This window comes from Colobus angolensis, unplaced genomic scaffold (genome assembly GCF_000951035.1).
Source record: "Colobus angolensis palliatus isolate OR3802 unplaced genomic scaffold, Cang.pa_1.0 Scaffold92, whole genome shotgun sequence".
In the NCBI taxonomy this organism is placed as follows: domain Eukaryota; kingdom Metazoa; phylum Chordata; class Mammalia; order Primates; family Cercopithecidae; genus Colobus; species Colobus angolensis.
The window spans coordinates 7,524,490-7,543,363 of record NW_012123154.1 but is presented as its reverse complement, the minus strand read 5'-3'; the positions used below and the strand labels follow the sequence as shown (position 1 = coordinate 7,543,363).

At 38.3% G+C, this 18,874-nt stretch overlaps 1 protein-coding gene across 2 annotated transcripts in view; it reads left to right on the top strand.

Moving 5' to 3' along the window:
• Nucleotides 1-18,874, top strand: part of CLVS1 (clavesin 1) — a 217,101-nt gene that overhangs the window by 2,836 nt on the left and 195,391 nt on the right. The window contains exons 2-3 of one of the 2 annotated variants that reach the window (XM_011931940.1): nt 1,537-1,673; nt 8,851-9,456. In XM_011931940.1, the coding sequence (XP_011787330.1) occupies nt 9,002-9,456 (455 nt within the window). In that variant the 5' untranslated portion in view covers nt 1,537-1,673; nt 8,851-9,001. The remainder of the gene's footprint in view (nt 1-1,536; nt 1,674-8,850; nt 9,457-18,874) is intronic. The other variant, XM_011931939.1, reaches the window with a different exon arrangement.

Sequence of the window (18,874 nt, the reverse complement as noted above, 5' to 3'; positions counted from 1 at the left end):
TCCAGAAATATGTCCTCAACATTGCCAACAAAGACCTTCTTTTCAGTCTTCTCCCAAATATTGCTTGTTTTGACTGTTGTTAATTTTATCCAGATATCACCAGAACAAAGTTGGTTCAAAAGAAGGTCCACAGTGTGAATTTTGACAAGTTTGCAACCTCTAACTGATGTATGTCTCTTTATTGAAACTCATGTTTAATTACCAGCCTAAGTGTTTCTTAGTTTAAGGGAAGTTTATACTCTTTTGCTTGATTCTTTATGGATTGAAAATGAACTGGCTAAACATCCCCTGCCCCATAAAAAGCTTTCATTTATTGAGATAATAAGTTCATTTTTCTTCCCTACCTCTGATGCCTCCCACAGCCCTTTATTATACCTTCTCAGGTCAGGTTGCCCTAGGCTCTGTCCCTTTATGCACCTGTTCTGTGACAGGAAGTATCCGAGAAAGTTTCCTGTGTGGTAGACTAATTTCCTGTGAGCTTTTGTGCTTCCTAATTTCTGAGCCAGCACAAATTTCTCCACATGTGTTTGAGATGATCTGCTCTTGTTTCCAGGATGCTTTTAGCCAAATCTTCTGTTCCTAAATATTGTGCAGGCTGCTTATGACTCCTTTTCTATCTATACTCCTTAAAATAGTATCAAAGGTCTTAGGCAAAGTTCCATATATTTATGTTTGTCACTTACACAGCTTATTCAATGTTCATTATTTTATAGTTTGGGAGGAAGTAGGAGGGAAGTTACGGGCCTGGGAATAGCATGGTGCAGGGGGGCATGTTAAATTACAGGATCTACACATGAAAAGATTCTTAATGTGTGGTCAAATTAAAACAAAATAAAACTTGTGAGAACTCTCTCTCTTTCCTTTTTTTCTCTTCTTCCCTCCTCCTTTCCCTCCCTCTCTCTAAATTTCCCTGCCTTCCTCCCTTCCTTCTTTTGTGGTTGATATATAGAGCATGCAAACATAGTGAGAGTAATTAACTGGGTGATCTGATAAACTATTATGAGTGCCATTGCTCCATAGGTAAAGAACACATTGTGGGGACTTTTATGTTCCTCTTGGACAGTGCAGTAGTCACAGACAACGTGAGTTCTGTCCACAGACAACGTGAGTTCTGGCCTCAGAGGCAATTAATCTACCTCTCTACCCCTCTGGGTCATTATAAATCCTCTAGACCAGCTTTTCTCGAACATTAATTTGCATGCAAATTGCCTGGGGATTCTGTTACCTGTTCAGTAGGTCTAGGTAAGTCCTTACATGCTGTGTCACTAACAAGTTCCTGGGTTCTGCTGCCACTGCTGATGCATGGACCACTCTTTGAGAAGCAAGAGCAAAGGAAAGTTTTCTTTTTTAACATTCTCACTTTTATGTCTGACTATTAAATAATAACACTTATTCTAAAACAAAACAAAAACCACCCCATGTTCTGAAGCAATAAGAGCTCAGAAATTCTATTTCTAATTGAGGAGAAAGTTATAAAAATAGCCTCTTTCCTCCCACCTCACCCTTAAGCATGCTGCTGTGTTTTACTTTTCCCAGGCAGTTTTCTTAGCTGTGATTCCTACTGCTGCCATTGTCTGTGCAGTCACATCCAGAAGAAGGTTCACAGTTACATGGATCTGCTGGGAAAACATTTAGTGGAAAAGGGGGCAAATAGAGTTAATAGCTGTTTTGGGGTGAGTCCTACCTTTCTTATCTTCCTTTAGGTCCTCTTCCTCAAAAAGGAGAGTTTATTCTTACAGAAATAATCTTTCCCTTTGAAGACAGAAAGGTCAAGGTTTTTGTTTGTTTGTTTGTTTTCCTTTCTCTTCCCATTGATACCCCTAGGAAGCACAAATTGGGGTATCAACTGCCAATGACTTCTTATGGGGATAGTTGAATAGCCTACAAAATATTCCAGTCTAATATCCTATGGTTGAACAATTATTTCCCTATATGTTATCTTTGCTTAAGATACATTGAGGTGTAAGGTAAATGCTACTTCAGTTAAAGACTTTTTCTACCAAACACAGTGAGGAGGAACAAAAATCTCATACTTTCTCTATAAATTGGCTTTCCCCTCAACTCCTTGCATTATTTACCCCAAAGAAAACTGCAAAATGGTGCTAGAATCATCTCTCACATAGGTCCATCTTCCCTGAGTTGGAGTCTATTCTAATTCTGACCTGGCATCTATTTTGTTTACAAAAGTTTTCAGTGTCTCTACTCTGATGGAACTCATTCCAATCTACTTTTAACATTTCTTAAGAGCAGGAACAAATGGGAGCAAATGATTGTGTGCTTTTTTGCTATTTTAAAGGGAGCCAAGAGAGTCTGCACAATTAGTATTTATGTGGCAAGAGTTAGTCCTAGGCTAGGAATAAGCTAAAGGTGGTGAAATGTGTTCTGTGTAGCACGGGCTAAATTCTGGTCACACCACGCTTTCAGATAATTCAGAGTCTCCTCTCTATCCTTGCAGACTACTCTCCCTGCCCCTAGTACAGATAGTTTATATCTGTAAGTTGGCTAATATTTAAAGAAAGTCAACGAATTCGGGGTCACTTTGTTACCCACAGGTCTGATGTTCCGTAGCCAGTACTCATGCAGAAGTCCTACAAACCATAATGGCCAATATGAAAATTCATCCACCAGAAAAAAGACTCCTTCTGGTCAGTACCATGGAACATGTAATCAACCAGCCTCTGAGATTTAAATATAGGCTAAATAGGCTGTAAGGGAGTGTATTATCTTTCAAGAAAGATTTCAAATAGAGTTACACTTAAAAAGAAAGATTTTTGGTCACTATGAGTTTCAGTTTGGGTTTAGATATATCAGCAGCATCTGTTTTTATTTCATTCAGTATAAAAATTCCTTTTGGTATTTCTAGGTAAAAATGCATATTAAATTTAAAAATTTGAAGTAAGGTTTTAGCAAGGTAAAGAGCTATAAGGGTTAACTCAATTCAGTTCATATTAAAAATTTGGAAACATAAATTCACACATACCAACGGATGAGGTAGTTGGTTAGACTTTCATGTACAAAGTGTTGTCACCAGTATTAATTTTTCATCCTTTTCTTGTAACAAAACCCCACAAAACAAATATGGCTAAGTTTCTTATTTTACATTTGTATTAATTTAAATTTACATGTATTTAAAAATTGTTCTTTGTATTACTAAGAACACCCAGAAGCCATGCAAATTTGAGGTGTTGTTCAGCAGTTACTGATGTTCTTACATTTCAAATAATATTTAGGCTTTACAGATTTTATTTTTCTGATTGTGACAACAATATTCTATTTCCTCCCCAAATTTGGGCAATTCTACAATGTCCCTTAAGTGATGTCCTTTAGGACTGACAGGATATGGATATGTGTCTATTATGTGAGTGTAGTTGAGTGTGAGGGCACTGGTACTCAGAGTGATGTTAAAGAAGGCACCAACTTGGAGAGCAGAGTCTTGGACAAAATGTGAGTAAAGTAGGTTTGAGTGCAAATCTTTGTTCTTTCAGCCATATCTAAATCTCAGATTCACCTTTTCATCTAATAGTAATAACCTAACTTTAAGGATTGGTGTGGAAATTAGACTATATAATATCAAATACCTTGGCACCTAATAAGTACTCCATGAATATTTGTTGGTTTTCCAACTTGAAGACTAGCTCATTATCTGACTTAGCTGTTATGTACCCCGAATACAGCATAATTATAATATCAACAAGAATTTACAGTTAAAGTAAAGTAGATCTTTTCCTTTTACAAGCACTTTTACCAACATTATTTCACAGAATTTTACCTCAGCACTTCCCAAGGAATTATCTTTCTTCCATCTATTTTAGGATCATTGTAACAAAGAAAAAAAAATAACAGATATAAAATGCTTTGAAATACTACATACACACATACATATACATATTTTTAGATAAAACATTGCTAATATTATTTTGACTTTTTCCTGATATAGTGTATGTGTGTTTCTGAAGATTATAACAAAATAAATGAGAATAATAGATCATAAAATTACCAAATTGATTTCATTTGAATATCATACTTTTCTGAAAGTATTTTTATGCTTAAACTCTTTGATTCTAAAGAGTACAGTGTATGTTTGTAGATGTACTTTCTTAAGATTAAATTCTGTATGAGGAAATACAAAAAGATTTGTTTCTAATGGAAACTTGAGATGAAATATAAAACTAGAATCTACAGATAACATTATTTTAAATATCGTAGTATGGATACTCTTCTTTTCTCCCTCTCATACAAAAATATCATTACCTAATTTTCTAGTTCACTGGAAAAGTGTGGACTGGAGTGAAAGGAGGTATCCTCCACCTTGGCCTTCCCAGAGAAAGTTTGTGAATTACTCTCCATGCATTTGAAATGGTGTCTAAATACAGAATCATTTGGGACTAAACCACATTGCAGGGAGATGGCCTCTGAGGCTTACGTGAATCTGGCTAAAGTGGTCTGTTTTATCATCAAGCACATTTCAATGCTGATACCATGCTTGGCACTCTGCTGAGCATGGCAATCAATCCTTCAAACAGAATGACAAGATCTGTTATCTTTGATCTGTCATTTTTGCCAAAGGAAAATACCTAAAGGAAGAGCAAAAATTAGTGATTGCTGGAAAAGGCATAGGCAGTTAGATTTTGAACAGCACCAGTCATCTTCCAATGAAGGAAGGAGGAAAAGACGGCAACTGGACATCTGTAAGGTGGAGTATTAAGCCACCCAAGAAAATCTATTCATCCATTGGCATATTTAGGCTCATAGAATGGTAAGTTTGAAAGGAATTTTAGGGAACCAGAGTGAGGTTCTGAAACTTGCAGATGGTCACATAGGTCTTAAATCATAAATAATAAAACCTCTCTGCTACTCATAAGAGAGGGCAGCATAACAGTAAAGAGCATGGGTTCAGAGAAAGATCACTTTTGGCTGAATCCAGTTTCTGCCTCTTAGTGTCTGTATAATTTGGAGCAGTCATTTAACATTTCTATGCCTTAGTTTCCTCATTTGAAAAATGAGGACAATAATATACTCATTTCATACAGTTGTTCTGAGGATTAAATACTGTAGCCTATAAAAAGGGGGTCTGCAAGTGCCTAGAACATAATAAATAGCTATAATATATAATAGGAATTATTATTATTAATACTACCAGCACAGAAAACCATTTCTACTTCTTCATGTGATACAAGTTCAATGTATCCATTTACAATTTGGAAAAGTTGAATGAGAACCAAGTCCTTTATGTGAACAAAAGATTATAGTCAAATGAAAATGCTATATTCTGGTGAACATTCTTCATATAGCCTTTCTAGTGCCTTAAATATTATCAATTGAAGTTGTTATTTAAGTAGCAGTCTATTCAGACTTCTGATATGAAGAATTTGCCTTTAACAGAAAATATCTATGTTATCCTAAGTTATGAAACCCAGTGACCCTGGCTTGAGTATTCTCCCCAGAAGCTTCTATTGTATGCTGAGCACAGAATAAAGATATAGATTGAAGAAAATTTATTTCGGATATTATAGATGGGAGGCAAAGCTATATGTGGAAGCAGGCCATGAAAAATGCAACCTCAACTTTCCTTTTGAACCCATAATAATTTATCTCAGAAACAATGTTGAGTTCCCTGAACTGTAAGGTAAGTAACTTGCCCCAAGCTTTAAATCTTCTGTAAGGAGTAAGTCATTGCTGTGCCTTGTGCTTTAAGCACTGTGCTCCATGGGTTGGAACTGTGAACATTACCTGGCATACTTTAGGGAGGTGAGAATCTGAAGCACAATGTGATTAGGCTAAATTCTCCAGGAAAAAAAAAATACTTTGCAGATGAGGAATCATCAACATTAATCAATCAGTCACAACATCTCATTTAAGGATAAACTGTCCTCGAGGTACTGAAACACTTATTCACTCATTCAAACATTTTGACTACTTTCTTTATTCATGTATTCTAGGCCTATTTACTGAGCATCTACTTCATGGCAGGCACTGTGCTAGGCACTGAGTATGTAATGGTGAATGCAATGAAGTCCCTCTGCTCGTGGAGCTGACCCTCTTTTGGCCACACCCTGTATCAGGGATACACAGATGAATTAAATCTCTGTAAGGTGTTCCAGATAAAGAGAGAGAAAGGAAAATGGCAACAGAATTTGGTGTGGTCAGGGGTATGGGACTACTGTGACCTCTGAAGGCCAGGAAGGGTTTCCTGGAGAAATGACTTTCAAATTTACTTCTGAAGGGCAAAGAAGAGTCAATCAGTGGTTATTCTAGGCAGAGAGAGAGCAGCTTTTACCAAGGCACAAAATGGTGAGAAGAAACTGCCGATGGCTGCATGGCCAGACAATAAATCTGGAGAGTTATAAAGAGACCAGAAGATGAAAGGTCTTGAAATCATGTTGCATAGTTTTATACTTTATCCTAGGACAACTAGATGCTAATGACGGATGTTAATCAAGGAGTGACGTAAGCATATTTCAACTGTAATATAGAGAATGGGTTGAAATGCAGAGAATGGACTGGCAGCAAGCATACCAATAGGGAGAATGTCACAGGACTGAACAGATGAGTAGTGATGCAGTCTAAACAATGTCAGTGATCATGGGGATGGAAATAACTGGGCAAGTTTGAAGAACATTATGGAAGTAATTGCCTGGTAGTGGGCGGTAAGAGAGAGGGTGGAATAATAGTTGACTCCCAGGTTTCTAGCATGGGAAACTGCGTAGAAGATGATGTCATTCACTAACACACAAAGGTGGAGGAGCAAATTCAGGATAAGGAACTATGATTAGTTTAGTTTTGAAGATAATGAGTTTGTGTTGTCTGTGAGTCAGATAAGTGGAGATGTTCAGTAGGCTGTAGAATGTGCAGCCTGAAGATCTGAAGGGAGCTATGGACTGATATTGTAGATGGCAGATCATGGGGTCAGGATCTTGGAAAACACTAGCATTGAAGATGTGAGCACAGAAGGAGAAGATTGAGCAGAGAGGCACAAAGGGCTAGGTGACAAATCAAGGGTAAATGGAGTTACAGAAAAGAATGGAAAAATGAGAGAAGGAGGTCTAAGAAAGATGATGTATTCAGCATTGAATATTGAGCAAGCTCACCTACAGTAGGTGCTGAAGTTTCTTTATTGGATGTAGTAACAAAAATGACATTCACTAGTAGAGTGACCATCTGTCTGAGTTTGCTTGAAACCTGTTGTTCTAGCATCATTATTATTAACACCCTGTAGTGCCTAAGTTTGGATAATAAGTTATATTATCATCCGTGTCATTGATCAGTGTGAATAGTTTCAGCAGCATGTCAAAGATAGATTGCAATGAGTGTAGGGAAGAACTGGAGAAGGAAGACACTAGGTGAGGCCATTTTCTGAAAGGGCTGTTGGAGAAGGAATTTTAACGTCAGGTGGACATTGAACTAGACAGATTTTGGAATTTCTTCCAATTCTGGGAAGAGTTTGTAGTACTATTTTCCTTTACTGTTATGAGTCCTCAAAATTAGTGAGAAGTAAGACTCTTCTGTTTCTTACAGAACATCACAGAGCTAAATTCTATTTTCTTACAAGTTATTTTACAAAGCCAATATTTTATAAATCAAATTATTTTTATTATTCTATTGTCTTGAAAATGAATACCAGTTACTTAAACTGTCTTTTATCTCCTCCATATCCAAAGACATATAAAGTAGAAATAAGTGAGCTGATTGTCTCTCTTAAGAAATTACTGTTAGTCCTAAATTAAGCAGAACAATCATCATTTAAGTAATTTTGTATGATAAAGCATTACCAATAATGATTAGATTGGGATTCAATATTCTACCTCTTATTGCAGAAAAGACTGATGTAAGAAATCTAGGAAAAATAAATGCCTCTAAGTTTATTTATACTTAGTGTGTCTTCTGATTTTTGGAACTTCCAGGTTAGACCAAACAGATGGCTGCAAGAGTTTAAGCATTTATATTTAAAATAAGATACAAACAGTATGAGTGTTCCTCTGTATATCATTTTGGTGGAGAAATCATAAAGGATGTATCTGAGGGTGTTAAAATGCCATAAGTAAAACAGCATCTTAGGAAAACAGGCATGTTATATACAATGGAAGGATTTTTAAGCCTATATGGATATTGGGTTGGGTAGAGAGCCAACCAAGAGTCTCACGTCCCTCTACTTTCGTAGTTAAAAGAATGGCAAATGCAAATAATAAAGCCATTTGCAAATGTCCCTGTAAGCCTCCTTGCCCATTGTTGAATTTGTTATTGGAGGTCAAGTTTCCAGCCATAAGCCCGTTCCCATCCCGACTCTTCACATATACTGGTGGAGGACTCCTGTGAATCATGAACACCGGTGGGGTTAAAATAGGGGAAATTTTTTATAGTTAAGATGTAAATGGCTGGCTTTAAGAAAGTGGGGGAAGGGGTATTTCTGTGAAAGATACTTCTGTTTGAGAAAAGAGGCCAATGGGAAGCATTAAATTGTACCATAGCTATAATTTCTCTTCCATATCTAGGCCTGTGAGTGGTCCCATAAAGCATGCTGTCACAGAGAAGTATCCTTCTCTCCTCTCACTGTTTCTTAAGGTAATGAATAAAAGTGCATGCTTTTGCTAATCTGATCAAGCACTATTAAGTTAACTAGTCAATAGAACTGAAATGTTCCCAAACATATTTCAAATATTTGCATATTAGATATTCAAGTTGTCTATAATCAACTTATGCTCAATATCCCATTTATCATTTGTTCTTTGGACACCTAATCTAATCAGACCCACAGCCTAATATACTATTTTTCTATCTAACTTTCAATTAATTTGCCCAGACTTTCTTTGTATCATCTCTCTTTTGTTTCTTTTGTGTGTATTTGTTTTTCAGTAAGCAATGGCCTCAGTTTTGCTTCTCTTTTGGATGAACACCACCACATAGGGCCTGAATGTGAAAGAAGACCCTCTATTTGTCTGTTCTGGGGCAGTCTGGTAGTAAAACACCGTTGAATGGGACACAGTTTCAGCAGACCATCAGGTGAATGGGACCAGTCTCTCTTCTTCCAAAATATCAGAAGTTAAGCACTTGGAACGGAGATTTGGCCAAGATGACCCATTTACAGGCTGGACTCAGTCCAGAGACTATAGAGAAAGCTCGCCTGGAACTGAATGAAAACCCAGATGTTTTACATCAGGATATTCAGCAAGTCAGGGACATGATAATCACCAGGCCTGACATTGGATTTTTACGTACAGATGATGCCTTCATCCTGAGATTTCTCCGAGCCAGGAAGTTTCACCAAGCGGATGCCTTTAGACTCCTGGCTCAGTATTTCCAGTACCGCCAGCTAAACCTGGACATGTTCAAAAACTTCAAGGCAGATGATCCCGGCATTAAGAGGGCTCTGATCGATGGATTCCCTGGGGTCCTGGAAAACCGAGACCATTACGGCAGGAAGATTCTTTTGCTGTTTGCAGCCAATTGGGATCAGAGTAGGTAAATGTAGATAGTGTCTTTACTTGGTTTTTCCTTACTATAAGCATCATCACTGCATGTTTGGGGTTGTATAGCTTTACATGTAATGAACTTTCATTAGAAAAAGAATATTTCACATGTTCACCCAGGAAGCTTTAAGGCCACAGGTATGCTGTTCTCAAAAGGCAATTCCAGATGAACAACAGAATTGTAACATTAGAGTTGTAAGAAACCTTAGAAGTCATTATTCTTTTCATCAAAGTGGGTCATTCACTTTAATAAAATTGAAACTGGATCTTCTAGAAGAACCATATATTCTGTCTTTGGTGTTCTCATCTTTAATAACAAAAACAAAAATGGCATTAGTAGATGGCTTAATATCAAGTATTTTCAATGCATAAAATAATTTCTTCGATCCTCTCCATGACTTGAATTACCTCTATTTCTCTTGAGTGCCAGACATTTCTATCCAAATGCCTGCTAGACATTTCTCCCTGAAAGACCTAAAGGGGACCCCAAACTGGATATATCCCAAGCATCATCTTTCTCACTCTACCTGCTATGTCATCCACCTAGTATCTCAAGCCAGAAATCCAGGAGCCATCCTTGACTGCCCCTTGCTTTGGTCTTTACATCCAATTAATTGGCAAGTCCTACCACTTTCTTCTTATAAACCTATGAAATCTCTTCACTTCTCTTTGCTTCCATTACTATTGCCTTAATTTAGGTTCTCATCATTTCTTCTCTCATTACTGCAACAGTTTCTTAGCTAGTATCCCTGCCTCTAGTCTCATCTCTTCTGAGTCATTCTAGGTTACACCATAGCTGGGATGACTCTTTCAAAATTCTGTTACATCACTTCCCTGATTAAAATTCTTCAATGACCTGCAAAGCTATTGAAATAAAGTAAGGTTCTTATGATCCACCTTCTGCATTTCCTCCTCTGCTTCATCTGCCCTTCGTCACATTCTCTGGTCCAGCTGGTTGGGACTATAAGCCTTGCCTTGAACGGTTGAGGTTTTTAAATGCCTTCCGCCCTTTGGACTTGACCTGTCAGACACCCAAAGGAGAGACAACCATCCCCTATCCCAACTCCAATCATCCAACTCCAACAACACAATTTGCCTACTGATGCATCTTTATGGTCTTTGAGAAAGGTAGTCTTCTTCCACTTGCCTCCCAAACCTGTTTTTCTCAGGCACTCTACCTCTGTTTATATTTATATTAATGCAGTTACAATGGAAGTGTAACAGCTACTGTTATCATAGCTAACATTTTGTATACTAATGACAAGCTCTGCTAAGCATTAATATATATTACCACATTTAACCCACCTGAGAACTTTGCATGATAGATATTAGTACTATGACCCCTCTTTTACCTTTGATGACATAACGCTTTTAGAAGTTAAGGAACTCACTCATGTTACACAACTAGTGAATACAGAGTGGGAGTTGGGCAATGGTAGTCTGATGTGAGAGCCAGTTGTCTTAACCCGACTTTATTGTAATTGTGTGTTTACTTTGTGTATTCTTACCCCTCTTCCCAAGACTGCAGGTTCCTTGAGGGCAGGGGATCATGCCTTTTTCATGTTTATATCTTTGGTACATGGCACAATACCCAATGAATGTTGAATGAGAAAGAATAATGAATCAATTTCCAAAACATCACCTATGAATTGAACTTTCACAGAGATATAATCATTAACATTCTTATGTTTCATGGGGAGACATAGGTTTAACCTAAAAATATATCAACCTCCATAACCATTAAAAGGAATTTCTAAAGTGCCTCTTCACTGCCTCATGTCACTACTCTTTCTCTTCAAGATGATAACAGTGTAGGGCACCTTGGTGACCACTGGCTGTTTTGTGGTTGATAGTTTGGGGTGGGGTCGTCTAATCCTGGAAAGGTATTTGCATATTTTAACACTATCAATCTATAATTTGGTCAGGACTCCACCTGGGTCTGGGCTACCTTTCCATGTTTCTACCCTGTTATTCTGTAATGATATGGTGTAACGTATCATATATCATATCATAATTAACATAATTAATGATGAGTCTCTCACTACATTGCTTCACTGATGAGACAGATTTTTAGGTCTTAGGATTCATCCATCTTTATCATTCACTCAACAAACATTAAGTGAGTATAGACTTTGTGCCAGAGCTTGTCTTAGGACACTGAGGACAGCGATGAGAACACACAATCCCTGCCAGTGAGGACACCATTGTTCAGCCAGATGCTTAACAATGGTGCAAACATATAGGCGGCTCACTCCAACTGCAATAGAATAATTCTTTCTAAGACACGCAACTCATTAGTACAGGACATCTGTGTAAACTAGAGGCAACAGCCTCCTCAAAAGGGCACATTAACATTTTGGATTTTGAAATAAGAAAGTATTGATAATTCTGGGGAATAATTGTATTAGTCCAATCTTGCATTGCTAAAAGGAATTACCTGAGACTGGGTAATTTATTAAGGAAAGAAGTTTAATTGACTCACAGTTCTGCAGGCTGCATAGAAAGCATTGCTAGGGAGACCTCAGGAAACTTATAATCATGGCAGAAGGTGAAGGGGAGGCAGGCACATCTTCACATAATGGGGCAGGAGAGAGAGAATGAGGGAAAGGTGCCACACACTTTTAAACAACCAGATCTCCTGAGAATTCTCTCACTAGACAGCACTAGGCTGATGGTGCTTAACCGTTAAAAACCACCCCCATTATCCAATCACCTCCCACCAGGCCCCACCTCCAACACTGCGGATTACAACTCAACATGAGATTTGGATGGGGACATGGAGCCAAACCATATCATTAATTGTGCTAACTTTATTTATGCTTAGTTGTTTTCAGTGTTCTAGAACTTCCATCTGCTAAGACAGATGAAGTAAAGAACATCAGTAAGTGGGGACATACACATAAAGAAATGAGCCATAGTCAAATATTTTATTTTGTGTTAGGATTTGGTCCATGTATATCCCAAAATGTGTTGTTAAGAAGAAGAAGAAACAAATCTCTTAGTAAATAATCCAAATGTTTATGGTTATGATAACCTCAAACAAATTACTTCACCTCTCTGTTTCTCAATTCTCTCTTGTGTAAAGTAAGAAGTTTGAACTGTGCAATTCCTGAGATACTTGCTAGCTCTAATGGCTCATGAATGTGAAGCTTATTCAGCCTGATCCTATGGATGGGAAGTGACTTAAAAATTCACTTTATGGTCTCCTAATTTGCTACACTTTTAAAAGTAATCTCTCTTTGCACTGTCCTGCTCCACATTTGTCAAACTGTGCAATATTATTTGTCCCAGACCATTATGGTTTTAACAAAAAGGTTGTGATGACAAGGCTATTCCACTGGCAGCCAAATATTCAATGCAAACAAGCCTCAGTTTGAATTTAGATATTGTCATGTTGTTTACTGGTTATATAACTTTTGACAAGCAACCTCCCTGAGACTCAGTTTTCTCATCTGTAGGTTGGGAATGAGAGTGATGTCTATCTAATAGTATGGTTGGGAGGAATGAATGACTTAACACACTGAAAAAACACAGCTTATTGTCTGATACACTGTAAGCACTCTAGATATTAGCTTCTAGTATTATCACTAATACTATAAAAGATTCTATGTAAAAGGTAATAAAGGACACATGGTAAAATGAGTTGCAACCAGGGGCTGGAGTACAATATTTACAATATTTGAAAATGGGAATGGGGCAATGAATGTGAACTACGGCATGCCCATCCTAAGCACCTGTTTGCTTTCTTCCCCAACATGTTTCCTTTCACACAGACCCAGCCCAGTGGGGCCCAAAAGGCCTGGAAAGGCTGACACAGCTTTGCAAGGAAATGGCTTCATTCTCACCGGGGGCCTGAGATGACTGGGAAGTCATTTGAATATCTCATGTGAAAGGTTTACTAATATTAAAATGGTTATGAATATTTATTAAGACAGTGTAAATCTCATTCATCTGGACCCAGACACATAGACAAAAGCTCAGAACAGTGAGCGATGGGAAGCACTATCCCCTGAGGGCTCGTGCCAGGCTCTGTCTGCTTGGGTTCCACATGGCAACCGAGGCATAGGCAGTGCTTGGGCTACCTGAGCATAAACTGGCCTTGCCCAGACATTGGACCTCAGCAGAGAGCTGACTTCTTCATTTTCTGAGGCTGCCAGGCTGAACTGAAACCAGATGGATTCAGTCAGCGCCCATGGATTTATTCAAAAAATAAACTTGGCCCTCCAGAGTGAGCAGAGTTTGTATCCCAGTTCCCCAGCTTCGTATGTCACAGAGACCTAGGGGACACTGTTGGTCGATGAGTCCTCTGATTTTTCCTGCCTAAACTCCTATCGGCATTGGCAATAATTCACCATTTGCCCCTTTAAGATCTGATGAAAAATAAATTCATTTCTTGCTTCTTTCTAAGCTGCAGACTTGCACTTGCTCATAAGCCCAGTTTGCCATGAATGCCCCAGTGTTGGAGAAGAAAATCTGAGCATAAAGGGGCACATCTATTTTTTCTGGATTTCACTCAGTTAAAAAGAATAAAAGGTTAAAATTAGTCAAGTTATTTTACTTTCTGGAGTCTCAATTGTATCAGGTGGAAATGATAAGATATCTGGCATATGGGGCTATTGCAAGAATTAATCACAATTGCCCTTTTTGGTGGTGTCCAGAGGCCAAATAGAAGAGTGATTAAGTGCACATACTCTGAAACCGGATGGCCAGCTTCCAATCCCAGTTCCTCCTAACCTGCCATAGGGTCTTGAGCAAGTTGCTTAAATTCTTATTACCCTCAGTTTCTCACCTGTAAAGTAGGGGTGATGAGGGTCATAGGTGAGTACTAGTTGGTGCTCAGTAAATGGGAGTTGTTTCTTAAGAAAAAAAATCAGATCAGGCAAATACCTAGGATACTGGGTCAAAAGATGTACTGTATTTTGTAATAATTTGTTATTGAGGTAATATATATATAATATATATATAACATCTTTTCCATATTTTAGTTCAGTGGCAGTATATACAATTATATTCTTTGTTCACCCTTCATCCTGCCTCCCTGCCCCCTTACCCTCTCTGGTAACCACCAACCTACTCTCTATCTTCATAAGATTCACGTTTTTACCTCCTGCATGTGAGTGAGAACATGAAATATTTGTCTTTCAGTGCCTAGATTATTTCATATAACATAATGGCCTTCAGTTCCATCCATGTTGCTGCTAAGGACAGAATTCATTCTTTTTATGGCTGAATAATATTTTGTTGCATGTATATACACTCTATTTTCTCTTTTTTAACTTTTAAGTTCAGGGTACACTTGCAGGTTTGTTATACAGGTAAATTTGTGTCATGGGGTTCTTTTGTACAGATTATTTCCTCACTCAGCTATTAAGCCTAGTACTCATTAGTTAGTTTTCTTGGCCCTCCCTCCTCCCATTCTCTACCCTCTTAAAGGCCCCAGTGTTTGTTGTTCCCCTTTATGTGTCCATGTGTTCTCAACATTTAGGTCTTACTTATAAGTGAGGAAATGTGGTATTTGGTTTTCTGCTCTTGTATTAATTTGCTAAGGATAATGGCTTCCAGCTCCATCCATGTCCCTGCAAAGGACATTATCTCACTCTTTTTATGGCTGCATAGTATTTCATGATGTATATCCAGTCTATCACTGATGGGCATATAGGTTGATTCCGTGTCTTTGCTATTGTGACTACTGCTGCAGTGAACATACACTTGCATGTTTCTTTAATAGAATGATTTACATTCCTTTGGGTATATATCCAGTAATAAGATTACTGGGTCAAGTGGTATTTCTGTCTTCAGGTCTTTGAGGAACTGTGACACTGTTTTCCACAATCTTTGAACTAATTTACACTTCCACCAACAGTGTATAAGCATTCTCTTCTTTCCACAACTTCACCACCATTTGTTATTCTTTTACTTTAATAATAGCCACTCCAACTGTTATGAGATGGTACCTCACTGTGGTTTTGATTTGCATTTCTCTAATGATCAGTGATGTTGAGCCATTTTTCACATGATTGTTGACCACATAAATGTCTTCTTTTGAGAAGTGTCTGTTCATGTCCTTGCCCACTTTTCTATGGGATTGTTTGTTTTTTCCTTGTAAATTTGTTTAAATTCCTTACAGATGATGGATATTAGACCATTGTGGGATACGTTATATGCAAAATTTTTCTCTCATTCTGTAGGTTGTCTGTTTACTCTGTTGATAGTTTCTTTTGTTGAATACCACATTTTCTTTTTATTTATTTATTTATTTATTATTATTATACTTTAAGTTCTAGGGTACATGTGCATAACGTGCAGGTTTGTTACATATGTATACTTGTGCTATGTTGGTGTGCTGCACCCATCAACTCGTCAGCACCCATCAACTCGTCCTTTACATCAGGTATAACTCCCAGTGCAATCCCTCCCCCCTCCACCCTCCCCATAATAGGCCTCGGTGTGTGATGTTCCCCTTCCCGAGTCCAAGTGATCTCATTGTTCAGTTCCCACCTCTGAGTGAGAACATGCGAATACCACATTTTCTTTAGCTATTCATCTGATGATTGGTACTCAGGTTGATTTCATTTGTTGGCTATTGTTAATAGCATTGCCATAAACATGGGAGTGTAGATATCTCTTTAATATATTGATTAATTTCTTCGGGCTATACCCAGTAGTGCCCAGTAGTGGAATTACTGGATCATGTGAACATTCTAGTTTGTGTTTGTTTGAGGAACCTCCATACCGTTCTCCATAGTAGCTCTACTAACTTATATCCCCTCCAATGTGCGGGTTCCCCTTTCTCCACATCTTTGTCAGCATCTACAAGATGTACCCTCTAAGTGCTGCAGCATTTGAGGCCATTACCAGGTTTCCTCCACCTAGAAAAGTATACAAAATACAACTGAGAACCCTTAGCTACCCATAAGAGCAGACAGTCCTCTGCAAAGACCTCTGTGATAGTTCAGTTGTGGCTGAGAAGCTCTAAGAAGTCACCTTGTTTTAGTGATCCTACTTATTATTTTATTATATTCTCAAGATATAAGAAATGAATGGGGGGTTGGTGGTGAATCCAGATAATAAAAGCCCCAGAATACACTATAATAGTATCCATTAGTGTTGTGTAGACCAGCTGGTCCCCAAGTATCTTGATGGGGGAAAAACAGTTGGAAATGCATTGCAAGTCATAATATATAAAATTACATGAAGATTCTTTTGTTTGTGTATTGCTTGTTTCTCATAATTAAAAACTCAGAAATCAGCAACCAGGTTGAAAACTAGATGAAAAATTGGTTCCTTAAAGAAGAAGAGGCACTTGGAGGATGAGTTAAGCTAGGGTAATTTACTAGAGAGGAAAGAAAGTTGATAAAAATTTTGATTAGAATCATTGTAAGAAGGCCAAGGATCCAGGAAGCTCTTTCTCCCCAGGATACAGAGCAAGGGCCAAAAAGTTGGATTGAAGATGAGGGAGTCTGAGCCAGGACCTCAGACTCAGGGCTGTAAAGGTGAGGGATAGGGCAAAATTCAAGAGGTCACCAAGAAACTCCCATAATTAAATAAATGATATTGTAATAAAATATTTTAAAAACTCACAATGCAAAAAAATTCTTGATGAACAAAACATCCAATTTTTTTTTAATTTACTTTGTAAAGGAAGCATGCTTACATTTGCCTTTTATTGCTAGATTTTTTTATTTTAATAGATTTAGGGGGTACAAATGCAGTTTTGTTACATGGTTATATTGTTTAGTAGTGAATTTTGGGCTTTTAGTATAACTGTCCCTTGAATGGTGTACATTGCACCCAATAGGTAATTTCTAGCCTCTCCTCCCCCTCCCACCCTCCCACATTATGTAGTCTCCAATGTCTATTATTCCACATTCTATATCCATGTGTACATATTATTTAGCTCCCATTTATAAGAGAGAACATGTAATATTTGACTTTCTGTTTCTAAAATATCCAAATTTTAAAGAAGGCAGAATCAGTATTATTGATTTCCTTTTGGCTTCAGGATCCAACTTGGCTCAGGGCAGCACTGCTCAGACCAATCAGATTTCTCAGGGGAAGAACCTTAAGTTGGCTGCTGGTCAATTACATTACAGTACATAATACTGCACATATGTAGACTCTTCAGCTGCATAGTCTTTATGGTTCTCAAGCATTTCCATGTACGTTTTCTTATTCAATGCTCATAACCATTTGGCAGTTTCAGTATCACTAAGTTACTAATGACATAAAAATAGTTTCAGAAGGAGAAGACACTTTCTAGTCAAGAAGCAATATGACTCATCAATGGGAAAACTTGGCTCAGACTCAGAGCTTCCAACTCCAAGCTCATCCCAAAGGCATCTGAAGCCAATCACCCAGCCCCTGAGTGGTTAGATGTTTCAAAATACCCATGGAGTTAAGTGGGTTTCTTGGCGGAGAATGAGCATGTGCATGCGCACTATGAGTCATGGTGGAGGGGATTGGCAGTCTGGTCGTAGTGCTTCTTAGAAAGAGCACAGTCAGCGGGGGGAGCTGCTCAATCTTATCCGGTAGAACCTTATTAAGCATTATGAAATGCTTAGTATCCCCTCTTATGGGCACTGTTATAACCAGGAAGACCTCCATATTTCCAGCACCCTTAGGGGAGCTGAGGCCCACTTGGAGAGCCCCCGATGGGGACTGTCTAGAAACATCTTAATATCAGCATCAGTAACTACCCGTTGTTAGGTGCTTTTGTGCCAAGTGTTTTTTATACACTATTTCTAAGGCCTGCCATAATCCCACAAGGATCTATGTTGGTACATGGGTAATATGTAACAGTGATGGAATTATTCCCTAGTCTGTCTGCACATAAGGACTATGCTTTCCCACTAAGTCCTATCTATGATCTCATTCCAATCCTGCACTCAGTTTCCAAAGTGTCTTTCAATCAAAAGCTGAATCATTGGTATGTTGTTAAGTGGCAAAGTAGCCCCAGGGTCTAAATTCAAGTTTGTTTGTTTCTACATTCTTTCTTCAGCTCCCTCTCCCAGCCAAGAGGTAGAGGGTGGCTCAATGTAAACAACGAAGCCATTCCCTGTGTATTCGAATGGGACTCAGGCAGTGATGTGTGTGCATTAGAAGGTGGGTGCACCAGAAGTTGAGATGATTCTGAAGGCTCAACATCCAGGGCCTATACAGTCCTCGATGTGAGTGGGAAGAAAGAAAGTGGAGGGGGACTTGTTGGTTCGATTTGAAAGTGAAAGGGGTGCTGACCAATTGGCAAGTCTTATTATGCTTTAATGGAATGAATCCAAGTCTCCGTCATTCCTTCATGCACTCTGTAATACATATACTGAATGGTTACAGTCATCTGGCCTTGTGTGTTTCCTAAAGGTTCCAAGGTTGCATTCCTGATCTGAACTCATGGTCTCAGAATGACATCTCACAGC